The following is a 27,591-nucleotide window of genomic DNA, read 5'->3' as shown; positions in this document are numbered from 1 at the left end:
ACATCACAAATCTTTTTTTGATAATCAGTTTTTTTCTCCATTCGTCTCTCGGATTCATATGACCTCCAATATTTTTCTCAATCTTTGAACACCTACAGTTCTCTTTTCGTCTTCATTTCGTTATCAATATCCCCCACCCATAAATGGGTACTTCATTCCGATTCTCTTTCGTTGTTCCGTTTGCAGATAGTTTTCACCGCCCCGAATACCGATACAGCATTCCATGTGAAAAATCGTCTTTTTCCACGCAAGACACTCTCTTTCCTTTTTTGTCAAAACTTTTTTGCGCCTCGTGCCCTGGCAATTTAGACTGGCCTACGTGCCGAGGGCGCCGCCAATTTTCCCTTTTTTTTTCTCTTCGAGCGGACTCGCCGACTCCGCCCCTTTTCTGGGCAGGAAACGCAAAAGACACATACACACACCCCGAGTCTGTGTCCCTTCCTCTTTCTTCTCTCTCGAGCTCGCATACACACACACACAAAGTAGCTGGTTCGAGGCCCCAGAGCCTTCTTCCTCTATCACTCTTTTTCTCTCCAAGACCCAGTTGTGTCGAGTTTCATTTTACCCCGATTCTCTCTCTCACCTCTTACCCAAACTCGAACCCCACTCCCATTTTCTTTTCCACTTCCCCCCGGCTACCAACTCTTTGCTCTCACTCTCTTTTCTTGGTCCGGGAAATTTCCTGTCCCTCAAAAATTTCTTCTTTTCTTATCCTTTCTTTTTTCTTTTTTTTCAAAGTTGCACTTTTTCAAAAGGTCCTTTCATCTTTTAGAGTTACTGTATTGTATCAATCATGCTTGTCCCGCCGGTGTCCATGATAATGTATCACGAGCTACCATCTATCAAAAACAAAAGTGAGTATTGAAAAAGTGATCTTAGTTCTAGGAGGATGTGTCTGGATGAGAAAGCCGTAACTGAAAACAGATGCACACTTGGACGGAACACCAATTGTAGATTTATGTTCGTACCAAAATAGTAAGGGTACACTCCAAGTTGAACTTTTTGCCATTTTTGTCGAAAAGTTCTTTCTAGAACCGGGAAGAACACCTTCTATTCCTAGAAGTCGTTTATTTATATGAGACACAAGACGGCCAAGCATAATATTATTCATCAACACGAGGAGAGAGAAAAATAAGAAAGTGACGCATATCTGTTCGTTTTTGAATACAAACAAGATTATGACTTAGAAGAAGGAAGCTGAAATAATAAGAACAACTTGAAATCTGAAAACAAACTTCTTCACTTTTTTCGATAACAATGTGAATTTCGAAAACATGTTTCGAATCGTCTACTGTACTCAAAGTTCAATGGAATGCTTTTACAGTAGTTGAAAAAAAAATTATGACAGTTTTCGTAAGAGAAAACAATAAAATTGAGTTCAAAAGATTTCCAAAAACGGTTCAAAGGAAAAGAAGCCTCTCAGTAACAACTTGATCTAATCCCATGAATCCTTATTTCTATAAATAAAAATATTGTTTCTTGTTCCAGAGAGAGAGAAAATTCCGGAAGGTACGCTGTGCGTGGTATGCAGTGATTTGGCGAGCGGTATTCATTACTCGGTGGCAAGCTGCAACGGTTGCAAGACCTTCTTCCGACGAGCTCTGGTGGTAAGTCTTTCCGTATTCCTGCTGAAAAAGGGAAAAAAGAAAACAAATGTGTAGATTGCACCAAGAATGCTCCCTTCCCTCCACTTGAATCGGGGCCAAGATTAACGAGCTGAAGCTGAGGCATTCATCCTGAAAAAGAAAATCAAGCGTTGTGAGATGACTTTTCTTTCCGCGTTTCTCTTTTCGTTTTTTTCTTCGTTTTTTTCCTTGCCTTTGAAAAAATCGAGCACACATCCGTACATCGTCTTGAGTTGGGGGACCCTCAGTTCTTTAGAATTGGCCTCTTTTTTTTCATAAATCACTCAAGTGCATCGTCCATCATCTGGCATGTGCCGTATTTTTAGCTTTCTACCAATTCTGGTTTACTCTAAAATGAAGACTATAGAAAAAAAACAAAAAGAAAAGTACTACACTAAGACATGTATAGCATGACTTCGCGTGGCATGAATGACGGAGATGCGGAAAAGTTCTGAGAGAGAAAAGAAGTCCCTGAAAAAAGTTCCTGCTTCCTTTTCTATCTTCTATCGTCCGTCTTCAACATCTTTTTTTTGGGCACGTGCTCTGGAAACTTCGCAAGTTTTTAGTGCTCTCAGTTTCTATTTGCTCAAAAGATGTTTCGAAGAAAAAAAAGGGCCCGGCCTCTCTATCTCTCTGCGTAACATTGAAAAGAGAAAGAAAAGACAGAAAATTGTCGCCGATGCGCAAGAAAATGCATTGTTCCGCTCCAATTGTATCAAATTTGCCAGAAGGGACCGTCAGACACGGAAGCCAGAAACATGAGAAGTAGTGACCAAATAAGGTCTTGTTAAACGCATCCAATAAAAAAAAACAGAAGAGAGAAAATGATTCAACCAGACTTGGTCTTTTACAGAACAAGCAGACATTCACATGCCAATTCACTGGAGACTGCGTGGTGGGGAAGTGTAAGTCGAGAGCAGGAACAATCATTCAATTACTATATACTCTTTTATTCAGCTGTCCGATGCGTTTGCAGAAGTTGTCGACTGAAAAAATGCTTCGATATGGGAATGGATCCCAAGGGTGAGATTTCCTCCTATTTTCTCGATTTTGTCTCATAAAAAGCTTCTAGACAGAAGCGAAAAAATGATGAAAAAAGAAAAACGTAGACAAATCAAATTCTGATTTCCCATGACAACTATACTTATATCGTGATTGATTTATTATAAACTCGTCATTGCAGCACAAAAACTGACTGCAATAAACATTCTCTCATGACATTCTAGAATCGTAGGAAACTTAATTTCTTTACGGGGCGCGGCTAAATTTGAGACCGATTTTTTGGTCAGTTCAACTGTTGGAATTTGTTGGGAGGGGTTCAGAAGTATTTGTCATCAAAATGATCTTTGCTTCGACATGAATGAAAAAATGAACGTCACATACTTTTTACCAACATTATTTTCTTTGACAAGGTACTCAGACTATGAAAACTTCGGAAAAGATGTACCACATGTTTCCGATATCTATTCGTTATATGAAAACAAAAACGCAGTAAAAAGTAATGTGCTAGCGTACCTATTTCCATGAAACAATTCAAAAACTGCAAATTCGATATTATTTCAGCAATCCAACATGATCGAGACAAAATCCGGTACACAAAAGCTCTTAAAAAGAAGCGGGAAGAAGAAAAACGGTTAAAAGAAGTGATTATCAAAGAAGATATCGGAAGTCCACAAAGTATAGCATCTGATACATATATAAACACGTCAACCCCATCATCTAGTACTATGGTGAATTGTATGGTAGAACACGACCATCCCTCATTAGATCCCGATGCTCAGGTTGGTTGATATATGTTCTGAACAATGATGAGCTTCCACATTCCAGAACGATGTAAAGTCAATAATTGATGATTTATTACGGATAGAGACGAAAGTGAAATCACTTAGGAACTCTTTTCGTTTTGAATCTCACCCCTCTGCGACTTCTTGTATGTATTCAAGGTATGTTGACAACAGTTGTTTTTCTGAAAACGCTTGGTTCAAATGGGTAGTCGTAAATTTGACATTGTTGTTTTTGTTATTTTCGATTCTCCAAGTTCACCAATCTACCCCAATTTAACAATTCTATTGGGGCAGTTCTCTTTCTTTCCTAGAACAAATTTTTCATTTTATAGCACTGTTGTTATTGAGGTTCAGTATTTTTTTCCTCTTTGAGCCATGTACTTTTTTGAGTATTCTCTCCGTCCCAAGCAAAAGAGATTAATCTGGTGTCGCTAGGAATTCTAAGAATGAGCAGGCTGAAAAACGGTTTTGTTGTCCTAATTTGAACTAAGGAAAGATTGACTTACATATAGAAAAAAGTAAGATAGAAACAAGTTTGAACCAGTTGTGTTTGCAGAAGGAAGTGAATTTTCTAATGCATGTATTTTTCAGCTGCTTACTGGATGACGTGTCATATATGGAAGAGAACACAATGCCGCAAGAATCAACGGTGGAACCATTCGAGTGCTCTTTAGAGAACTTGAGAGAATGGTTTGTGAGGGATCTCTCATTAATGTTGGAATGGGGAAAATGTTTGCCGATCATGGAAGGATTATTGTTAAATGATAAGGTGAGTTTCGGTTCCAACTCTTCAAATTTTGCGGTATCATGGAATGAAACCACCTTACTCTTCTTATGATCTAATATTACATGTTTCTTTTCAAGCTGTTTCTAACCAATCAACTTTTTTCAGCTGGCACTCATGAAAGCCTTTGCCCCAATATTCCCGCTTATTCAATTAGCTTTCTACACAAAGAACGAGTTTGAGTGTGATATTGTAATAAGTAAGTGCAAAGGGATTTTATGAGAGCGAGAAAAACCCAATTCGTCTTATTTCAGAGCTTGAGCCAGATTGCACCCCAAAACCAATACCAGAGCGGCTCAATTATCCGGACGGCTCATTCATCGAGAAAGGAGGAAAACCAGCCAATTCATGGTGAGCCATCTCAATCTTCTTCTTCTTCTTCTTAAAAAATCTTCTGTGTTTTTTTTCTCTTTTTCTGTCATCTCAATATGGGGTTTCCAGGGAGGAGATGCACGCAATGTTAATTGATGGATGCTACAAAATGATGAGGCAGCTCAAGATCAAAGAATCAACGTTTGTACTCTACAAGCTTCTTCTCTTCCATAATCCAGGTTAGATTATATCGCCGCAAAAAAGACGGAAGAAAATAGGAGGAATAGAAACGAAAAGACGGAAGACGTGACGTCACAGGACATTCTCTTGGGATTTTTCTCATTCTTTACTCTTAGTAGTCTTTTTCCAAAAAAAAACCGTTGACTTTTGAAAATGGCATTCCCAAGCGTTTGGAAAACTTTGCAAAGGATATATTCGATTGGCTTCGTCAAGTGCAAAACCTCAATTTTCCAGATGCGGAAGGACTCTCCTCACTAGGCAAAAAGACAATCGAGTGTGAAAGGATGCGTTTGCTGACTCAAATGTATTGCTATCTCTCAACAGAACGAGGAAGAGAAGCTCAAACTATCTTCTCAAATCTTCTGATGATGTCAGCAACGTTAAGTGTAAGTATTTATTCATGTAAACTTTCCAATCTTAATCTCTCTTTTTCAGAAAACAGCATCATTCATCAAACGTGTCTTTGATTTCAATCATATTTTTAACCGAACCAATGACCTGATAGACCAGTTGATTATAGTCGGACTGTAGCTTCATGTATCCACATTTCTTCTACCTACTCCCTCCACATTTCCATGTTTAATCAAGATCTCAAGAAACTTCCATTGAATTACTAGTGGAGGGTTTTTCAACATTGACCCAATGTAATTTTTCTCCACAAAGTAGTCACAAATTTTGCCAATACACGTGCATTTTCATCTTCTCCACCCCCCTCCACCCAATGCTTCTCAATTGTCATTCTAGTTCTTTATTACAGTTATTATGATATTTCTGTTTCTCTTCCTCCATCCAGTTTGCATGAAAAATAATACGATTGGTATCCGGGTAATCTAGTGAGTATGTTTCATAGTTCAATCAGATTTCTATAAGAATTTTATTTGTTGACTTGCCATAAATCTATTGGGATAAACACGTTTTGTGTCTTTGTTGCTTCTCACACGTACCAAAATTTGAATACTCAACACGAACTCTGTACACATGTTCCAGTGGTCAAACAGAACAAGTCGGTAAATTCACAATTAAAGTTTCAGAAAGAACAGGTGTACAAACGTAGCAGAAACCAGCATCAGGTTACTGTTTAAATACAACAACAAGCTATAATACATATAAAACGAAATAGAATTCACGAAAAATTGCAAGTACAAATATAGTACAATTTATGAATTATTTTCAAATGGTTAAGATCAGCTTGATTTAAAATCAAACTACAAGTTCTCGTCGTTTTTTCCAGTCAACTTTGTGAAACAAAACTATTTCAAAGTAATCAGACTATCTCATTTTCCGATTTCTTCTAAATTCCTATTTGTCTCGACTGGCAGTAATGTTGTCAACATAATAGAAATTGAGAGAGCAGTAGGTATGTTAAACATCAAAGTCAAAATAGCCAAGCTCCCCCACCTAGCACACGTGCTGCCGACACGCTACAGAAAACGGTATGCGTTTTCAAAATGAGTTAACTAATCTGAATAGACTTTTGTTTTTCAGCTTTTGAATCGTACAGGTTTGGAGACTTGTGTTAATCGTTTCAAAATATTCAAAAATTTGTAAAAATATTTTCCAGTTTATTTAGGATGTAAATTCATAGAAAGAGAAAAGAAAGCGTAGAATTAAACAATCTACACACATTCGTCCCATTTCAAGTTTCTCAAGCTTTTTTGTTTCTGAAATTACACTAGTCCTCTTCCAGGCTTCTACATCCGTCATCTCCTATTTGAGGCTATGGAATAGAAGAACATGATTGAGATGAATATCGCACCTGACCTGAATGCCCCCTTTAATGGAAATGAGATGCTACAAAGACGAAACTGGGACTGATTGTTATCGATGTCCAAGTTCTGCTTTCATCTAAATTCGGCCAAGAGATGTAATCTGGGCTTCTGAGGACCGCCTCTCACTCTTCATCCTCCAGGTCATCCATTCGCACTTCGACAGTTGTCACCAGTCGGCTTCATTATTTTCATTCCTTCGACGACTTTCCTTTTTCAAAACATTTCTGTGAAGAAATACTTGTTTTCAGAAACATGCTTCACTCAACCGCCCTCGTTGATATTGTCAACAAGACTCTCCCATATCAAGCACTCGGAGACTCTCTTCTCCCAGTTAACAACAATGCTGAGTTCATGAGCCACACCAACGCTTTGACAGTTACTTTCTGTCATGATGAGCAACCAGTTGCTTTCGGTTCTATTGTGAAATGCAATGAGAGACAAGCATACGTTATGTTGGGTGAGATCGACAAGAAGTTTGAAGATAAGACTATCTGGATTGAAGAAGTTTCTGTTGAGAACAAACTCAACTACGTTTACAAGGCAAGTTTGACCGGTCTCATTTCTTCTAGACTTGTTTTAATAAAATTAGTTTATACTGCCCTTTTTCAGATCACCAAGAGTGTCCCACTCATCGATTACTCTGGAGAATGCCACTTCGAGCAAACATTTAGAAACAGAGAGGAGAAGTGAGCACCTACTCATTCATCTATAGTTGTCTTCATTCTTACCGTATTACAGACCAGTCCACCTTCACCTTTTGGACCTTCTCATTAACAAAAGCGTTGGACTTGTTGATATGGATATCTCCAAGAACATCACTGTCGATTTCGAAAAGTAACAACTCAGATTTCGAAGATATCATCTAAATAATCTTTGATTCAGGTACTCGAACTTTGCTTCCTGGAGAGATACCGTCGGTTTCGTCGTTGGAGATAAACATCTTTTTGAGCGCATCACCGTCAACAGGTGTCCTTTTCCAATGATCCCACTTCTCATCTAACTTTTACCTTTTTTAGATTCGAACTTCTTTCTTTCGCATCAGATAACACCGATGTGACCGTCGAGGACGTGAATGTTGAAAAACTAACCGATGTTCTTGATTATGACGGAGAGGTGTCTATCTACGACAGAGAGGAATTCCTCACCGCTCTTCTCAAAACTGGAGGAGTATGTTTACAGTACTTATCTTGATTAACAACAACGTTTTTTGGGGTTTAGGTCTCTGCTAAAGTTGCCAAAGAAAATGGACAAGTGACTGGATATATCGTGAACACCAAGGACAATGTTCTTCAATGCTACGGAGAAAACGAGAAAGCTCAAAAGTAGGACGATTTCAGTATCCAATTGAATTCAAAAATAATATTCAGAGCCCTTTTCTCATCTGCTGCCGCCAACATGAGCGCCAAAGTTAACATGTACGTCCGCAAGGAGTCTTCTCCACTTATCGAGCAACTCTCACAGGTAATTCTATGTTTCGAGACCTTTATCATTTCTCAACTCTAAAAAATTACAGGCTGCGGAGACCAAAATTCCAATTACTAGACTCAACACTCGTGTCATTATCAACACTGTCAAGTTCAGCAAGGTTGCTTGCCTCAACATGGGGCTCCATCTTTTCTAATCTCGGGATTCTTCAAATTCAGTTTTCAACCTTTATTTATTCAACCAAGGACATACTAAATATATATTAATAAAACATTTCTAAAGTTTCTTACACCATATTAGTAAAGCTAAACTAGAAAAATAAAATATTAATGTTACAGTTCCGTAATTCAATCTTCAACCAAACCAGTATGTTATTGGCTATTAATAAAAATTCGTGTTTCTTCTTCCACCTCAGTTTTTTCCACTATCGGAGTCCAACGTGTATCATCCAATGGTTCATGACGGAGTATCTTGACAGTTTTTGTGTAAAGTATAGACAAGTATCTGACCAATATTTTCGAAGGAGTCTAAATATGAGACTCTTTTAATACGATTACACTCATTCAGACATACCATTGTTTCACTTTTGTTCAGCATGTAATGAGTGATGCAAGATGGTTCAGCAAATGAGTGGAAAAATTGACTTATGATCCGACATTCATTCCGACTTTTGATGAAGCAAATCTGGAAATCTTTTCAAATTTGAAATCCATATTGAAACTCACATTGCCGCTGTCTAGTTCCAAAAAGTATGCGTTCCCACCAAATAGTCCAATATATCTCGCACGTCTCAAATGAGTTTGATCGTGTTCAAAATTGGGAAGGTACAAAATTGCAAACCCTCCATCGATCAATTTGTATGATTTGTTTCCTGGCATGTACTTGCACAAGAAGTCGCAATATGGTTTGTGTATTTTGCAATACTTTCTCAGTCGTTTGTGCACTAATTCTCGTTTTTCAACGCCATAGAAAATCCCTTCTTTTGTTCCCAGCATGATACAATCTAACTCCACAGTTCTACGAGAGAAGATTCCAAACTGAAATATTTGTTTTGTTGACACCTTCTCAAAATCTCTTACCAAATTAATTTGCGGAATTGCTGCATTCTCAAAAACTTGAAGAGTTGCTTTAGCAAATTGTTCATATTCGGTAGAAGAATGATTGACCATATTATAGATACGATCATCCAATGGAAAGAACACATAAGTCTACATACATTATTGTGGAAATTGTTTTTAATCTGTTGAGTTACCTGAATTTTATTGGTTCGTTCGGTAGTCAATCTTAGCATCGCAGGAATAGTGATGTTAGGAACAGTTTCAGATTGGACTAGAAGAGATGATGCATCTGCTTCGTCATATTCACAAGAACAACGGTTATGAACATTCGATGTCATTTTAGTAGAACAATTTTCCAACAATGAATAAAATTGCGAAACAGAAATAATGAAACCACTAATCAGAATCAATGAATGCCATCGATACTGGTAGCTATTTTGTGTAAATTGTATAATTATTTTGTTCTCTTTATATAATTATTTATTAGTGGTAAAAATGATGTGTGAAAAATAAAAAATGTGAATTAGAAAGGCTACCAGAGAAACATCACTATTTGAAATGGAAACGGAGAAGTCAGAAGCATCGTCTTGACAGAAATTTATTGGATTCCGTATTGGTTCATGCTGCTTCGTCTATTTTGTCATAAAAACTCATTTATTAAATTTTTCTGAAACCAAAACCAGAATTAATTGCTTTGGATCTATCTTCGAATTGATGTTTTTGAAAACGCTCCCATTTTCTGAAATATTATCTTCCATCTTTCTTCCATTTTGCTTTTTTATTTCTTCAGTTTGTCAAGTACACCCAAAGTCATGAACACTGATTTATTTGAAAAAAAAAGACAAATTGAATGTAATTGTAAAGGAAACAGGTTATGTAACCGGGAGCAATATAAATATCTCATTCTGAGACGAATGACGAGAAAGAACAGAAATATAAAGCATTGGGGGACATCTAGATATTTTGCGGATTGCACTATTCGGGCTTCTGCGTTAAGCGAAAACTTGTGTAAATGGCGTGGAAATGCTGTTGAACAAACCCTACGGCAGTTTTGAGCTGGATTTCTTATTACTATCAGATAGGGAGCGAAAAACGAGTAAATGCATAGTGATTATTGGGAAAATGAGGGAAAAAAGAAGAAAGAACTTGAGCGGGGTTTCGGTTAACTGGAAAATTGTTTGGTCTCTCGTACACACTTACAAATGGTTTTAAGATATCTCACAAGGAAACAAATAAGAGAAATTAGAAGAAGAAACGTAAAAGAACAGAAATAAAACAAAGAAGTGTGCAAGATGACCGAAAAGACGAGTTTTCAGTTGGACCGCGATTCTCCCACCCTTCGCTAAGCATGTGTTCGACATTTCCCCAAGTTCCATTATGAGGATGAGCAGGTTCAATGCTCAAAATGTTCAGAAGCATTTGATAGACATCGACAATTTCGATTGGACCAAATCGTTCGTTTTCTCTGAATGCTGGACCACGAGCAACGAAAATACCCTTCATGTCGTCATGAGTTGGCTCCCATCCGGACGCTTGTTTAGCATCAATTGTCGGATCACCGCTGTGTGGAACAGTTGGAAGCTCCTTCTGAAAATAAATAATTCGTTTTTGCCGAATAAAATTTTGGTTTAAAACATTCCAGAACTATCTCAGCTTACCGTAACAACACTTGTTCCTGGCTTTGTGATAAGGACAACACCACTCATGAAACGAGAATTTTTCCAGTGAAGATCGTCGGGCAACTCAGACATCTTAAATATATAATTTTTTTCAAAAGCGTTCAAAATTAAAAACTAATGTAAAACTTACCCTATAGGTCTTCACAAACGGAGTGTCATTCTCATCGTAGTCTCCCATTGGGGACCACACCTCACACACACTGAATTCGTAATGAACCTGAGAAAAGAATAAATCATCAACTGATTTATATCAGAAAAACCCACAGTTCCTTCGTCTTCTGGATTGGTGAAGACCATAATCATGCTGTGGGAGTTCACAATCTTTTTCACCTGAAAACAGACATTGGAACCGTATTTATTCACTTTTTCCCATACCAATGAAAAATCCGGAAGGCATTGTTCCATAAAGAATTGTTCTTCTTTCTGTAGAGGAGTATATCCGTGATCAGACATAACCACCAAATTAGTCGAAGAAAACAAGCCGCGATCCTCGAGTAGTTGCTGCAAAGTATGTACATAAGAGAGTAAGTAGACGAGAGAAAAGCAACGAGGAGGGCGACCCGTTGGCTAGTCTCCCCAATGCATCCCGTATGATGACAAGCATCGGTGGTTCAGTGGTAGAATGCTCGCCTGCCACGCGGGCGGCCCGGGTTCGATTCCCGGTCGATGCAATTCTTTTTTGTTTTTGTTATTAATTCATCTTACAAGTTTTTATTAGTTTGGTCGATGCGGGCATTGAAATATTTTGCATTATCTTTGTATCTTTGATACTTTATCATTTTCAAATTTACCTGAAGCTCATTGATATAAAGATCAAATTTAGCAACTTCTTGCTCCACTTCATCCGACTCTGGTCCATGCTCTTTTTGAGCATTTCCGATGTTAGCATAACGAATCAGAAACATCTGTTGCTTGTAAACTTGATATTTGGAAATTCTGTTGGCAATTTCTGGGAAGATGTCTCTCAAGTTGTCAGTTTGATGTGCATCATCAAGATTTGCCCAACGTTTCTCTGGTACTTGAACAACCATATCGTAGAAAGCGCGCTGGAAAAAGGAACATGACTCTGATGAAGTTTATTCGTTTTTCTTACATGACAATGTGCGAACCAGTAGCAGTGAACATCAACACCAGCTTTTCCAGCAGTGTACCAGAGTGGAGCCTTTGCATCATTCCACCAAACATCGTCTGTGTCATTTGGTCCTAAAAATTATCTGTCATGTATATCGTGCGGTCTAATTTATTATTAAAATACCTGTTCCTCTTTCAAAAGTGAAGTTTGTTTTACGATCCCACATGTAATCAGCAGTAAATCCATGATTCTCAGTGTAGAGACCTAAACACACATATTTCACAATTTTTCAACTCGAGACAAAGTGTTCATTTGTAATTCGATGCACCTTGCAACTGTTGTCTTGTCACAACACATGTTGCACATCGAAAGCATATTCATATCCTAGATATCACTCGACCGAACCGCTGTTTTCATATATCACTCGACATGTCTTCTTTTCATGTTCCCCATTTATTTTACAAAAAGACAAGGCAAAACGAAAAGAGCACAACGAAGCAAAAGATACATCTTTCTCTCCTCTCTTCCGAAGACCCATTATTTTATTGCCGCAAGAGAAGTTTTAAAAGTAACAAAAAAACGTCTTCAAACGGCTCGTTATCGCATGGCTTGAAGACGCCTGTTCCCCTCTACGACGTTTTTTGTCGCTTTTTGAAAGATGACTTCCCACGCAGTGGCGACGCCGCAAGAAATGCTCGACAAACATGTGGAAAAGCGGAGAAGTCATTATCAATAATTTCACAGAACTATGATCTGATCTTTCAGAAAATAATGGCAGAAGTTTGACGGAAACATGTGGGAACATGAGAAATTTGTCGGATATTTTTGATGGGAGATTTTCAATTATGTGAACCTCATGATATTGGGTTTTCTGATAATCCTACCATTTTACAAACGTTTCTCAAAACATTTCAGCATTAGTGCGTTATTTGCTGGAATTTGCAGACTGGCAAGAAATTTCTAACGAGAGTAAATTTTGACTGATAAAGTTCTTTGATATAACATGAAACTTGATATAACTGTTAATGCATAGACTGTGCTTATCAACTGACCTGTCGATAAACTCATCCATTGTGGCCATGTATGTGTCGGAAATGAAGGTGTCACGTAATCTACTTGCACTCCGTGCGTGGCAAGGTGTCGGATTCCTGAAAACTTATTCATATTGGAAAACAACTCAAAAATGTATGTTTCCCTACCGAAAGTTGCATCCTGCTTGGTATTATTCAATAGTGTTGCTCCATATCCATCAGCAAGAATGACGATGAGATTCTGTCCAATCGGATCGCGTGCGGCGGCTCCAGAAACCAGTCCGAGTAGGACTAGTAGCAGATCCATCTGAAAATGAACAGCCATCTTATTGTCAGACAACACTCGATGTTGAAAAACAAAAACAAAGAAAAAAAAGAATGGAACACAAAAGATGTAAAAAAGAGATATATGATGGGACCTGGGAAGATATACGCCAGAGTTCAAACGGATATGACGATTTGAGTGGTTCACTGAAGCATAGGAAAAATCCGATGGAAGCTTAGATTTTTTGGGTTCTCTGAGGAGAAAAAAAAAGAAAAAAGACATACAACAAGAGCAAGCGTTCTATTTTCCATGAATTTTTTAAAACATTCCGTTGTCTCTTTTTCTTCTTTTCAAGATGAATCAGTGTTCAAAAAAAAAACGTAACACAGTAGAATTTGTATAAATTTTAGGTAAGATTTGCCTCGAGAAAGACAGATAGCTCAAAAAATAGATCAGATGGGAAATGTGTCAGTCCCTGGTGGAAATTTGAAATTAAGTGTCAATGGCAAATTCGAAAAAGATTGTCTGCCGCTTGCAACGATGACTGAGTGTAAAAAGCAAGGCAAGTACGATGAGAAGCAGCAGGAGAAGGGAAGGAAAAAGACAGAAAGAAGATCAAAACGAAAAACGACTCGGTGAGCTGCCGATTCGCATGAGGAGTGATCAATCGAGAGGATTCTCGGTTTTCCCCACGGATGAAAATGAGGGGACATCAGATTGATTTGAGAAAACGATCATTTTCGTAGTGTTTTCGATTTTTTGATTTTTTGTTCGCATGAGAGAAGTCGAATGGAATGAAAATTCAAACGGAATAAATAAAAAAAATTTCAAAGTTGATTTTCATATTTTTTCAAATCAGCCTTTGGGAAAATACAGACTGGTTTACTGTACCAAAGTAGTAAAAAGGAATTTCTGAGGCACATAGGAACATCTAATAGAATAACACCAAAATCACTTGTCTCGCTATTATAAAATTCCATGAGAAACGAGTGGTCGCGTGAGTTGGTATAATAAAATTAAGATTACGGCATATGCGACAAGAAAGGAGAATAAATGAGTGAACCGCTTCTTTTCCCTTCTTCCGCTAAGTCATTTCCTAGTTGTGTTCAGTTACGCCATGGGGATTACTTTGAAAAACGCGATTGAGGGTCCAAAATTTGGAATCTTGGACTATGTTTGATGTTCATTAGAAAACCACGCCAAATCCTCCTTTGGGAAAGAAAAAGGGTTCTTTTCAAACAGAGAATAAAAAGAAGAAAGAATGAAAGACAAGACCCGCTATTGCAATTTTAAACTTTTTACCTCTCCGGATGAAATGAAAGGAGTGCGCAAAAGTTGAAAGGGATGCCAAAGATTTAATGGATACCGGTGTTCGTTACACAACATTCGGATGGAACGAACGACAGTTGCGCAAAACTGCACGACGGCTGACGTGTAATCGTGCGCGACCAACTCACAAAATGAAATATGATGAATCTGATTGCGGATGAGTGATGGCCAGATGAATTGAAATGGCAAAACTTGATTCTGATTTTGATTAGCGTGGTAACCTTGCGCCGTATGCCTGTGAAAACAGAACAAAAGCGGAATAGTGGAATTTGCCATTGAAGGATAGTCAGATGGGAGAATTCAAAAAAGTGGAAGAGGTTGAAAGCTCCAAATATGGAAATTGTTCAATCAAGCAATGTCAAGGCTCCCATTTCACATTTCACAAAGAATGCATAAATTTTCATGGATTTGACTTTTTGAAAAACACTGTTCTTGAAAAATATTTGTAATTTTTATGTAGAAAACAGTTTATCAGAAATTTGTTGTAATCAGACTTTGACATATTTTCGATCCAGAGAAGAGAACTATCAACTTATATTCAAGGTACTTTCAGTGAATCAACGATAAAACAAACTTTCAACACACCAAAGTCTAGTGTGAAAAACGAGAGAAAAGTCCAAACGGTTAGTACGAAAGCGTTGTCGGATGAAGAGCATGAAGTGTATAACAAAATGATTGTGGCAAGTAACAGCTGACACGGTTTTTCGCGTATCTCTTCTTCTGATGCCAACTGTGTGAGTGAGTGAGTGTGTGTTTGTGATGGCAGCGGAAATGCATGATGATAGGTGGGGTTCGGCAGCTAATTTGGTCCCCACACTTGCCAGTGAGTTTTTCATACGAATTATTGATTACACATCATTCTTCAGTGGAAAAAAAGAAAAATGACAATTTCAGAGACCAAACGGTTTAGATCCGATTGATTCAAATATCAGTTTAGTTTAAAAGAATTCAATCACATAGAGTACATCCCTGAGGGCGTCTCCCTTCTTTCATAAAAACTTGGATATATATTGAGCGAACATACGTACTGTTTGAGATCAAATCCGGTTACCGGTCCTGATTTTCTATCGGTATATGTCTACGTGATGCGTTGAATAATTTGAACACAAGAAGCGGAATGAACAAATTGTGAACATCGAAGGCAGTTGGATAGAAAAAAGTTACATGGAACGCAATTTTTTCAAAAGTTTTCCTGTTTAAAAGTCAACCCTGGTAGTTTCATCTAGAAACATGACATTGCGCATTCACAAACTGGAAGCTTCGTAATCGCAATGTTCCATCTTCTGAACTCTGAACCCATTCAACCCATCCGTTGTGCCAGAGGTCCCACAAAAACAAACAAAAAACAGCAAGAGAGATCTTTATCCATGGAAAAAAGTAAGCAGGTGTGTATTATGACTAAAAAGCAAATGTCATCATCAAACGGGTTACAACCAGCATATTGCCACTTCGTATCTATACGTCAGGACATCTTTATGGGGGAGAAAATAAGCCGGAAATGCTGAATTCTGTAGGTAAACAGAGTCAAAGGGAAATCAGCCAGTTTGGTCGGAAGCTACTACGCATTTCAGTCAAAAAATCCGAGGAAAAAAGGGCTCTGGTCGGTTATTTTGGTCCTTAGAATTATTTTTGGTCCTTAGAATTATTTTTGGTCCTTAGAATTATTTTTGGTCCTTAGAATTATTTTTGGTCCTTAGAATTATTTTTGGTCCTTAGAATTATTTTTGGTCCTTAGAATTATTTTTGGTCCTTAGAATTATTTTTGGTCCTTAAAATTATTTTTGGTCCTTAAAATTATTTTTGGTCCTTAAAATTATTTTTGGTCCTTAAATGTTTTATTGTTTATTCACAGTGCCTGTGACATTTAAATTTTTCATTTATTTATTTAGCGTTTTTATTTGCCTTGTTAATTGTTTACAATTTCATAATTCAGTCTACCTTCAAATTATTTATTCGCAAATATAACAACTGATAACAAAGTTGGAAACTAGGAGTACATTTTATTTAGTGTAATTCGTAAAATATTTATTTCCCTCTTCCACCTTTAGACCTCCCAGATCGAGAGCCTCTGGAACTTCGACCACGACCGCGAGCTCCTCCTGATTGTTGTGTACGGGTTACTGCATCCGCCCTCGATGTTTGCACACGGCTGCTATGACCTCGTCTCAAATTTTGCCCTCTTCCTCTAGCTCTCTGAGCTCTTCCCGGTCTTCGTCCTCCTGTTTCAGTTGGCGATTGTCCACGTCGGTCACCCATGACACTTCCTGAGTTCACTCTAACTCGAAGTGTTCCTCTGCGAATCGTGACATCTCCACGGTCTTGATTATCGCTCAATTGCTCTTGTCTACCTCCTCTCTGTGTTTGACCACGGTCAGAACTTTGGCCTCTCCTTAACGGCGGCGTATTCCCATCAGTTCTTCTCTGTCCGCTTGTTGATTGAACTCTCCCAGCTCCTGTACCTCTTCGCTGCTGACCACGGACGTGGGTATTGCCACTCGTTCCTACTCCTCCGTTAACAGACTCTCGACGACTGGCTCCCGGTTTTCGGCCTCTCCTTGTCTGTTTGCCTGTCACCTGCGTACTGCTTCCTGATAGTTTGCGTTTTGATTTCTTCTCAGGGGGAGGTCGGCTGTTGTCTGAATCAGAATCGCTCTCCATTGTACTCGGATTATGTGGCAGACTGTCATCGGAGGCCGGATAAATTTCTTCATCATCACTCGGCAGATTGTCTACATCGATCAAGTTTTCATCAGAATGTTCGTTTTCTGATCGGTACGTATCATTAGCATCTTCTGGATCCTCTATTGGTTCTTCATCGTCTTGAGAAGAATCATCTGATGGTGATTGTGAAGTGGTTTCCAATTGGTTTCTTCGTCTTCCAAAAGTTTTCATCTCAATGAGCAAGTTATTGAGAAGACGCTCGCGTCTGAAGAAACGGCGAAACATATAAACTGCCATGTACTCTCCGAGGTTTTCGTCGGGAATTCCAAACTTTGATTTCAACTCTCGCTTGAAGGCTCCCCAGGTTGCTTCAATAGATTGAGTATGCACACGTCTGTCAGTGGGATTCACAAAGTTTAATTTATGGTTGACCCATCTATGAGTGAAGTTCGCTTGAATCTGGGGAATCCCTCCGTATGAGGACCAACCGTCAGAGACAACCATGGAACCTTAAAGTAAACACAGTTGTTAGTGAGCGAAGACTGACTCGCCATTCAAGACATGGTCTTTTATTGGATGGAGAGTTTCGAACCTTCGAAAAATGATCCGCCTCTGCAAAATTTAGAGCACATTCACAAAACTATAAAGAAAAATAGAAAACAAACAATGTGAAACATAAACAAAAAAAAGAGAAAACAAAAATTACGGCCAAACAACTTGGCGTTCTATGCGTTCCGCGTTTTTCTGATCATTTTTTAATGTCACAGGCACTGTGAATAACCAATAAAAAATTTAAGGACCAAAAATAATTTTAAGGACCAAGAATAATTTTAAGGACCAAAAATAATTCTAAGGTCCAAAAATAATTCTAAGAACCAAAATAACCGACAAGAGCCGAAAAAAGCCCAAGCATAATGGAGAAGTGTTTGTTTAGAAAAGGTAAAATCCAAAAATTAAAAAATTGGGAATCGGGTAGCAATGACAGAAAAAAGACAAAAACGTTAAAAGGATTGCACATCACAAATTTCTATTCGTTTGTTTCTTGTTCAAAAAATTTTTTTTTTCAATACTGGTAAAGCAAAATTAAGATTCGAAGATTAGTAAACGGTGCTGATGGAGCGTAAGAATTCAACAGCGTCCTTGTCTTCTTTGCGACTGTTCAACACATCCAGAACGTCTTTGGCTGGAAAAGAAAAATTTAGATAAAAATCAAATGGCACTACTCACTGTTCGACACTGGTTGAATCAAGATTAGGTTAAACTGACGCAGGGTGTTACCTCCAGTTGCTCCAAATCCAGGAACCTGAAAAACGATTTTGTGTTCATTTGTTCATGAAGACTATATAAGCAACTCACATCATTGAGTTCTAAGAAAGCCTCTCCTGCGAAGTCGTTGGATCTCAAGTAGTCATGATCCATGACAGTAAAGTGAAGCATTGCAGTTGATGGTGGGTTTGGAGGGATGTGGCTGAAAATACATAAATGAGTTATTTAGTTTTTGAAGAGAATCCTCACAATTCAAAAGTTTCATCAAAGATTGGATTTAATGATTTTGATACCACTTTGGTTTTGACGACTGGGACTGCTGGGTAGCGGAATTTCGGAATGATTTCAATCACAACAAATGGATCGGATAATCCATTTGAATCAAGCGCAATAATTTGCTTGGCTCCAATTACTGGAAAATTTTTAATAATTTGTAAATTTAAATTATCAATATACGACTCTCACCATCAAGAACAAGAGTTTGTGCGTTTCCATTATAGTATGCACGCACATTGAGAATTCCGTATTTGCACTCACTCACTTCGTTCTGAAAGGGTGTTTTGCAGTGAATTAAACTGAATTCTATCATCCACTAGACTAATTACACAATAATAGACAGCAGAAGGTGAAGCGTATATCAGCCACTGTGACATGCACAAGAACATCAAACGGAGATATAAGATCACACTACAGGAGAAGAAGCGGAACTTCAATTTTTGGAAAATTCTAGCACTTTCTAAGATCATACAGGAAGCAGTATATTTTTTACTTCTGCAAATGAAAGCCTGTCAAGAGAAGCCAAAATAAATAAAAGGGAAAAGTACGCGACTAGCAAGAAGAGCTTGATAAAAATAAAGCAGTCCAAAAAACCGAATTAGAAGCACCGCATATGAATGTGATACTAAGTTTCATTCTATCTGAGGCTTCAGTTTCGTGGGCAACTTACTCCGAATTGGTGATCAGCAAGCGCCTAAAATGTGTGGTGAGTCTTGGTAGTTTTTTAGTAAGGGGAGAAAATGTAAATCACATTCAAACAGTTGTAATATAATAGGTAGAGTAAAGCGTGGAAAATAATGAAAATGCGCCTCATCGTGAAAAAGGTGGATGAAAGTGAAAAAGCAAAATAGATCAAGCCGAAAAATTAGAGAAATGAAAATACATTGTGTGATTGTGCAAGAACTAATGTGATTGTTAGTAAGACAGCGATAGAAAAGTTATAGATAAAGATTGCCGGAAGTGGTTTGATAATAAAAATACCTGTTGTTTGAGAAGATCTTTGTAATACTTTTCAATGAGCTGCTCAGTTGGAGTTTGGTTCAATGACAAGATTTTCACAAGTTTCTGAAATCACCGTTGATCTATAACCAACTCGCTTTTATTTTACCATATGATCTGGGTTTGTCTCCAATGCCTCCATAGAGAGTCCTTTTCCACCTGCATGGAAAAACTCAACCAACACATGCCAAGCTTCGAACAATCTATGGTAGAATGCTGGTTCCATTCCAATGTTTTCAGTGACACACTCGCGAAGAAGTTTCACAACAATTGACACTTGAGCACTCATGACTCTCAAAAAGTTTCTGTGTAGCAAGTTCTTGTGGACTGCCGAGAGCTCAATGTCCAACTGAAATTAATATGTTTAATAAGAATCAATACATAACTGTCTGATAACTTGCCATATCAGTCAGTGGTTTAAGCGAATCCTCAACCAATTGGGCGGATGGACTCCATGCCAAATGGAATACGTGTTTTTTCATCTGTGGAAGAAGACGTCCAGTCAATAAGCCAACGATTCTATCAATTTCACCACAGATGCTGTTTTCACATGTTTCGAGACGATTCTCAATTTCGGACTTCCACAAATGGTTTCCCTATAAATTTTTCCTGTGAATCACTTTATAATTTCAAAGTCTAACATTGAGACGACTGGAGTCACGTTCATAAGCCAACGACATGTCATCCATATGGAGTTTCTCAGTGATGTTGAGACTGCGACGCACTTGTTCACAGTTGTTAATGGCAGCACACAACTGAAAATAATATGATTAATGAGATTAGGAAGCGTCTTTTCGGTTTTACCAAGTGCAAGAGTTGAGATGGTATGAATGTGGTAAGCTCTTGAGTGAATCCTTCGGCTTCCAAACCGGAAATAATTTTTTGAGTGTAAACTGTGACAATGTCACAAATGACTTCGACAAGGAGTCTGGTGTACTCAATCTTCAGACCAGCGTCGTTGATATCAACGCGCTCCCAGAATACGGTAAACTGAAAGGGAATATGTTCACGGTTGCACGGTAATTCAAAGTGAACCTATGCAAACGCGCTCTTTTGAGAAAAATCGCTTACCTAAATTTTTTTGTTTAAACTGTATAACTTTGTCAAGAAATAGTTTTAAGGAGAAATATAATCGAGAAAGGCCATTTTTTTGAAAAAACAAAAAATATCAAAAAATTGCAATTTAGGCGTCAAATAATATTACCAAAATATAGTCTCAACAAAGCGCGTTTGCATACGTTACGATTGAATTATCGTGCGGTTGGAAACCAATGTCATAGTTTCATACCTGCTCAATGATGTGACAGATATCAATGTGGCTGCTGGAATGACGCATATCGTTTGAAGATGTCGAAATCTGAATATAAAAAATGTTATGAGTTTCTATACGTAAAATCTTACCGGCATATCAAGTTGGCAACTGAGGTGAACACGAGCAAGTGCTTTTTCCTTAGCGACTTCAAGGAATTTTTTGATACCTTTGTTGAAGATAGCATACCATTCTGACTCATCACGAACTCGACTGAAATATTGGAATTTCAATAGCTTCGTTCTCATATTACACTTACACTCTGTTCGCAAGTCTATAGTTGCGCAATTCAACAAAAGCCATGTGAATACGCATCAAGTCAATCAAGTCATCCTCATTTGGAGGATCCTGAGCAGCCGACAATCTCATTTGAGACTTGAGATCCATTTTCTTCTCACTCATGAGCTCAGAAGTCAAGTATTCGGTCAAAAGACGATCAAAGGTGTTCAAAGTGAGTTGAGAATAGTCGATTCTGGCAACTTCACGGATGACTGCAGCGTAATGCAAGAAACGTGAACATTGAGTGTTCACAATGTTAAGCAATTTAAGAAGCTCCTTGCATGGATCTGGATCTTGAACCAACTCAATAGTTCGGTCAATGTAATCTTCAGCACTTTTGACGACAAGAGACTCGAGATGAGCATGGAATGGACGTTTGTACGGAAGGTACTTCTGGTAGAATGGAGATTCACGAAGAGCTCTCATGCATTTGATCAAGCTCGAGAACTCTTCTCCACTGTTTCTCTTGCTTGGAGTAAATTTCTCACGATGCTCGATCATCATACGCTTACAGTATGAATCGAAAGATGAGAACGAGTCAGTGAGCATGTCTTCCTCTTCCTTGTCCAAAGTGAGTGGTTGCCACTTATCAATTATTTTCTGGAGGGTCTTGTAGAGAAGAGAGAACGAGATGTCAATGTGGATCATGGAGTGGAATGCAAGCCAACGACTATAAAAATTTTAATTTTGGGTTAGTGTCTGCCTATTATTTTTATGTTGCTTACCACATCGCAAGATGCACATCTGTGAGATCTCCTTGGATCGCATGTTGACGCAAAATGATCATAGCCCTCTCTGGATAGACTCCATCCCAGAAACGTACTGGTTGTCCTGTCTGGCGGATCTCATACAATGCAAATTGACGGAGAAGCTCAATATGCTCCTTTACATCCAGAGTCTCGTCATCATCTCCAGAGCGTCCTTCTTCTTTTGTCGACAACCAGATCTTCAGTTTGACCTGCCCACTTACTTTGCTCTTCTCCGAACGTGGCTGGAGGGTAAACCATTGTTCCAATCCCTCTGGTGGGATCTCAGCAAGCTTGAGATTGATGCATCCGAGGAAGTCGTCAGTGCAGTCGTCAGAGTTGGCACGAGCACTTTGAGTAACTTCCTTGAAGTATCTTCCAATACCTTTGAATCCTCCACTGATTTGATTGAGAGAAGAAACCGCATCAAAAACTGATTGCTCCTCATCATCATGATCCCTGAAACCAAAAATTGTCATATTATGAGCTATTTCAAGCTTTTTAAAGGTATACTATCAACTCTCTGCCTCTTACTCACCAGATGTCAATATGGAACTGATCTCTTTGAGTGTCTTCAACAGTGAACTGGAATTTCTCACTCCATTTTGGGTTCAACGTTTTTTTCTGGACAGAGCTAGCCTTGATAAGTTTTGCTGGGATGGTTCCAGTGTCTTGTGGCTTTCCCTTCTTTCCAACTTTACGACGGAATGATCCCCCGAAACGGTGCATGAGACCATCTTTCTTTCCATGGAGCTGCAAATTTAACATGGTTCACTATCTTTTTCGGTCCTTGAAGATTTACCGCTCTTGGTGACTTTGCCTCCTGTTCGTCTTTCTCCGGATGCGCCGAATCGGTCATTGGCTGGTTTTCCTTACGCGTGCCTGGTACAACTCCCATCATTGCGAACGGATCGCTGAATCCTGAAATGAAATGACGTCATTAATTTCCCATCTCTGAATTTTTGACTATGCTAACCATTGACGTCTTTTGCAATCAGGTCTTTTGCCTCGAGAAGCAAGATGTTGAGCAAAACACTGGGTGGCTGAAAGGCAGATTTTCGTTTAATGACAGGTGATTTATACCCAGTGACTAACGATACAATTCTTCTATTGAATATATTTTCTAAAAAACTATCTGTGAAACCCAACCTTGTTCTGTTTCGCCTTTTCCATGAGAGCGGTGTGAAGAGTCGTATCACCTTGGAAAGCGTTACGAACATATTTGTAGAGGCTCTCCTGACTTTCCTCAACGTCTCCTTGGCCCAGTTTGTGGGTAATAGTGTACAACGCCTCCACGTAGAGAGCCTGAAAAGAAGAAGCACTCGACTAATACGAGAAGTACGGGAAAATGGGTTTCGTGTTTGTGTGGGTTGGAAGTTGAAGAGGCGCAAGAACAAAGTAACAAGTTGGAGAAGAATCCGGAGAGAGATGAGTTTTTCGAAGAACCGGATAGCTTGTTTACACATTTTGAGTGAAAAAACGGTTAACTTCCAAAAACATTAGGACATGTACAGTTTCCGAGTATTCAATAACTAACTCAAATAATAATTGAATAAACAATAGTGCTACAAAATATTCGTGAGATTCAGTTAGTTTCCTGTAGGTAAAGCAACGTCACAACCCCTCGAGAACTCATTTTCGCTTGGACCTTATCACCCTATCTATGACGAACCTCGATTTGCTTCTTGTCTCCGTTTATACTCAAATTTTTGATGGTGTACAATTCATCATCCCTCGAGGTGTCTCCATCACTTGGAGCTGTCACTTTTTCGAAGAAGTTCCCATCCGACGCTTGGACCCTGAAAAAGAAAAAAATGGAAGTTCTTGCAGGTTTTGAGTTTTGTTAGTCTCTACTGCCTGGTTGAGTTGTGCTCCTGTGTTACTGGTTAAATTGAGGATGAAATGAGTACTCTTTTTATTCATTTCTATCTCCGGGCAGTTTTTGTCGTCATACTTTATCCTCTCCTAAATATATATCTTCTTTTTATTTGCACATCCACCCTCACCCTATCCATTTCCTTCTTTAATGAGAGAGATGACCTGAGTGTGAGATGAGCTCAACCCGATAGTCTTTCAAGAGTCAGTTGTCTCATTCGAGTAACAATGAAACACATGAAAATTGACGAGAAAACACACTTATTCGTTTCGAAAAACCACTTAAAAATACATTGAAACGGAACATGTTTTGTCTATTGAAAGATGTTGACCCGAAACATACTGGCGTCTTGAAAAACGAGAGAACGAGAAGAAAGAAAGGTAAAACAAGGCATGGAGATGAATTCGAATTCAACGGGTTCCGTTGTTTTTCTTCTTCCCAGAACATTTTGGTTCGCTAGAATATGTATGCTCTCCGTTTTACATTAAACCAGAATTTGAAAAAGTTCCTCACCTTCAAGGTAGAATAGATGAGATGTTAGAAGAGAAAGAGCATTTGGAAATTTGTGAAGGTGGAACAAGTTTTTGGTCTCGAAAATGACCCGTTTCATTTGCAGTAAAAACTTCATTGGAATATATGTCTCAAAAAATGTTCAAAATTCAGTATTAAAATTCAGATTTCTGAAGACAGACTCAACTTTCATAGCATCATAATATGTCTAATATTTTCTGTCAGGATGAAGCTATAACTAAAAACTTTGAACTAATTCAGTTGTCTAATTATCAACATACAGTACTACAGACTTACTGTTGGCGTCGACGAAGTTTTGCACTTCGCGTTCGACGTGGCTTCATCATGATCACCTAGAAATGGAAACGCATCCGCGGAGCGGACGACTGCCAATATTCAGTGTGGAGTCGAGTGCCGCAGGCGTGTTTGCCTTTGAGCCCGCCCACTGCAGAGTAGGCACTGCCCAAACAACTTTCAGACACCCAGAAACTACTTTCAGCTGCAGTTTTTGTATGATATCGTGACGAATTATCAGAATGATGAGAGACAAAAATACGCCATAAAAGTTCTGAGCCGCAATTTGAGCGCAGAAATATGTCTGCAAGCCCTCCAGATGAGCCACAAAGTCTTATTCGCTTCAAAACATCGCCTAATTAGTTGTCTCGCCTCGAAAGACACAATGGGCGGTCACGCATGTAATTAAGAAGGACAAATTGTTGGTTTTTACTAAATTTGTGGTTTCAGACAAATTTTTCTGGAAGTATTCGAATTTCTTTAGAAGAAGAAAGAATAAGAGAATGATACAAAATTGCAAATATTCTTCTCTCTTTTTTCGGATTCATAAATATTCGTGTTTTCTGGAAAGAAATTGTCAATGGCATTCTTGTCGTCGAGAGCCTAATGTCTAACTCAGTTTTCTAACTTCTTTCAAATTTTCTCTTTTAGTCTCAGACATCACACCCACGTTCGTTTGAACACTTTTTCTGGTAGTTTAAATAGATATTTCTAGATGACTGAACAATGACTTTTTAATGAGAAAAATGTTTAGTTCTTAGAGATCATCAAAATATGGAACGTGAGAGAATGAATTACTGAACTCCGGGTGGTTCGACTCAGTTTCAACTCTATTTTTGTTCGGAAACCCGATAGCTGGCATTTCTTCCGTGCCATCATCCTTGTTGGTCACATCTGGTTCGTTCACAAACATAGTCAAATTTCATTCAGAAGTGTCAACTGGAGATGTCGAAACCCGGGGATCCAAACGCCTACACGGATGTGACCCAAGCTATGATAGCCAGGAAATTGAAATAATAGAATTTCATAACCTAAATCTCATTTCACGCAAAACTATGGGGTACTCCGGATATTAAACTTTTTCAGTGACATCCGGTACTTTTCCAAACGGAGTATAATTTTTCAAACTAAAGAATTTATGAGTGCAAAAAACGTAACCCGCTTTCCACCTCCTTCTCTTTTTTTTCATCTTCTTTTCCAAAATTTAATTTCCGTATAAAGCAAGTGAGAGCGTCATAGACCCAATTGAGTGAATTATATGTCTGAACTACCTGACGCCGGTCCGTCTGATATATGATCAAACTGCCTTTTGTTTTTACTTTCTGTATATCTCCTAAACATGTAAAAATAGTGTCGTGGACCGGCGGGTGTGTTTCGCGTAAATATTTTCTCAGTGTTTTCAGTTTCTCTCATAGAAAAAAAATCAATGGAGGTGAAAAACAGGTTTGTGGTGATTCTCATTACCAATTGCACCTGTTTAAAAAATTGCACAGTTAAGATATGTGTGAATATCAAGATAGCAGGTGAAAAACAGACTCTGTGGAGACGAAATTAATGAAAACATCGAGAGGAATCTGATTGCGAAAAGAAAAACGATTTTAAATAAATTAAACAGGATGGTTCTTTTAATTTTGCTATTATTGCGGTATTGACTCAATTCCGCAGATAAACATAATTAGAACACTTGGAACACTAGTCCGCAGATTCCTAAAGCAATTAATGTTTGTACGTGCGTTTCTGTCTCTGAACTCTTGCGGTGCGTGCTACTTGACTAAAATTGTTCCTTCGGCAAGCATCGTTTCCCGAACCTTCCTGTCATTATAATGGCGTCATATCAGGACAACGCCTCCGGGTCTTTGGGAAATGAAAAGGATATCCATATATCCTGGGTATATAAAGAGTAATTTATTTTTTGTTGGATAAAACAGAGGGATGCACAATTTTACATGACTGAAATGCTTGCAGGGATCTTACGGCTTAAGAGACAACTATCTAACTAACCCGTCGGAAAAAATTGGATGAAATTGGGGGATCTAAGATTATGGTTTCATAATAATAAGAAATTCAAAAATAATAAAATCAGTCAAAACTTACTGTGTGAAGATATCCCTCGGGTCAGTCTGACTAACGGATAGTTCTCGTATGAACTGATGAGCTTTATTAAATTGTCGTTCTGCCCAGGCTTGCGCACTTCGCACTTTCTCCACATGGCCCGCCACAAATTTCTGTCCGACAGCGAATTTGTGACTGACCACTGTTTCGACAGACATTTTGGTTCACCCTGTATTTTGAGTATATTGAAAGAATAAGAAAAAACGACAAAAACGAGGAAATGGGAATAATTGAGTTTCTGGAAATAACTGGGTAATTACATCACTTGAAGAAAAAACATCCTGAGATGGTGAAAACTAAAACTGCACAAAATTATTTGCGTTTTGTAATATACTACGTTGTATCAAACGCATTAGGAACTAATCCAGGTATATAACAACTGGTGATGTTTCTCAAAAAAGATAAGTTTTTTAATAGGTTCTGTATTCATCCAAATGCAACACACTTATGAGTAAAGAGAACAAAAAAAGGAAAACACAGCGTCAAGGTTCAAACAAAAAACATGAAACTCTTTGAGCATTTTTGTTGAGTAATAGTCAAGCAAAAAGAGAAAAATAGCCTGAACAACTAAATTTACCAGATCTGATTTGCGTGTTTTGTCTTGGCCTATTGCTCGCTATAACTCGATTCGGAAACTTTTTAGAACGAATAATGGGCCGCATGGCTTTTTCTTCTGTCAAATAAAACGAGAAGAGGATGAGAGCATCCGGAACGGAATCTCGTCAAAAACAAGATGGGCTCAGACTCAAGGGTCATACTGGTAGAAAAAAGAACAAAATAGAGGAGACGAAAAAGGAAAAAGTTTGGTTCTGTTTCCGTTGGGATTTGACAACTTTTGATGGGAATAGACAAGAAAAGTAAGAAAAAAACTTATGCGAACTTTTTTGGTT

The 27,591-nt window shown here is 38.3% G+C and overlaps 5 protein-coding genes across 5 annotated transcripts; 1 reads left to right on the top strand and 4 right to left on the bottom strand.

Moving 5' to 3' along the window:
• Nucleotides 1-793: 793 nt before the first annotated feature.
• GCK72_023880 (uncharacterized protein) lies at nt 794-8,135 on the top strand (the record flags this gene model as incomplete). The annotated part of the gene is made up of 19 exons (XM_003109688.2): nt 794-854; nt 1,489-1,607; nt 2,479-2,530; nt 2,583-2,648; nt 3,189-3,406; nt 3,453-3,568; nt 4,001-4,178; nt 4,302-4,392; nt 4,448-4,544; nt 4,635-4,744; nt 4,980-5,131; nt 5,181-5,272; nt 6,763-7,200; nt 7,253-7,348; nt 7,397-7,480; nt 7,531-7,681; nt 7,733-7,836; nt 7,882-7,975; nt 8,028-8,135. 19 exons carry the CDS (start codon nt 794-796, stop codon nt 8,133-8,135), a joined length of 2,427 nt encoding a protein of 808 aa, XP_003109736.2.
• Nucleotides 8,136-8,583: 448 nt separating this feature from the next.
• GCK72_023879 (uncharacterized protein) lies at nt 8,584-9,335 on the bottom strand (the record flags this gene model as incomplete). The annotated part of the gene is made up of 3 exons (XM_053735606.1): nt 8,584-8,976; nt 9,019-9,147; nt 9,192-9,335. The coding sequence occupies 3 exons, from the start codon at nt 9,333-9,335 to the stop codon at nt 8,584-8,586; spliced, it is 666 nt and encodes a 221-aa protein (XP_053579172.1).
• Nucleotides 9,336-10,239: 904 nt separating this feature from the next.
• GCK72_023878 (uncharacterized protein) lies at nt 10,240-13,086 on the bottom strand (the record flags this gene model as incomplete). The annotated part of the gene is made up of 10 exons (XM_003109682.2): nt 10,240-10,584; nt 10,656-10,748; nt 10,807-10,893; nt 10,941-11,006; nt 11,052-11,177; nt 11,468-11,722; nt 11,770-11,879; nt 11,932-12,012; nt 12,801-12,896; nt 12,948-13,086. 10 exons carry the CDS (start codon nt 13,084-13,086, stop codon nt 10,240-10,242), a joined length of 1,398 nt encoding a protein of 465 aa, XP_003109730.2.
• Nucleotides 13,087-16,398: 3,312 nt separating this feature from the next.
• Nucleotides 16,399-17,538, bottom strand: GCK72_023877 (uncharacterized protein; the record flags this gene model as incomplete). Its single annotated transcript, XM_003092239.2, has 1 exon — nt 16,399-17,538. One exon carries the CDS (start codon nt 17,536-17,538, stop codon nt 16,399-16,401), a length of 1,140 nt encoding a protein of 379 aa, XP_003092287.2.
• Nucleotides 17,539-18,131: 593 nt separating this feature from the next.
• Nucleotides 18,132-26,859, bottom strand: GCK72_023876 (uncharacterized protein; the record flags this gene model as incomplete). The annotated part of the gene is made up of 20 exons (XM_053735605.1): nt 18,132-18,217; nt 18,262-18,337; nt 18,391-18,502; nt 18,550-18,712; nt 18,766-18,847; nt 19,558-19,641; nt 19,685-19,924; nt 19,977-20,171; nt 20,217-20,330; nt 20,380-20,565; nt 20,864-20,932; nt 20,977-21,097; nt 21,144-21,833; nt 21,889-22,368; nt 22,448-22,662; nt 22,712-22,830; nt 22,886-22,952; nt 23,059-23,214; nt 23,582-23,708; nt 26,684-26,859. 20 exons carry the CDS (start codon nt 26,857-26,859, stop codon nt 18,132-18,134), a joined length of 3,558 nt encoding a protein of 1,185 aa, XP_053579171.1.
• Between the last annotated feature and the right edge of the window lie 732 nt (nt 26,860-27,591).

This window comes from Caenorhabditis remanei, chromosome X, assembly GCF_010183535.1.
Source record: "Caenorhabditis remanei strain PX506 chromosome X, whole genome shotgun sequence".
In the NCBI taxonomy this organism is placed as follows: domain Eukaryota; kingdom Metazoa; phylum Nematoda; class Chromadorea; order Rhabditida; family Rhabditidae; genus Caenorhabditis; species Caenorhabditis remanei.
The sequence above is the reverse complement of the archived record's forward strand: the minus strand, read 5'-3'. Positions and strand labels throughout refer to the sequence as shown.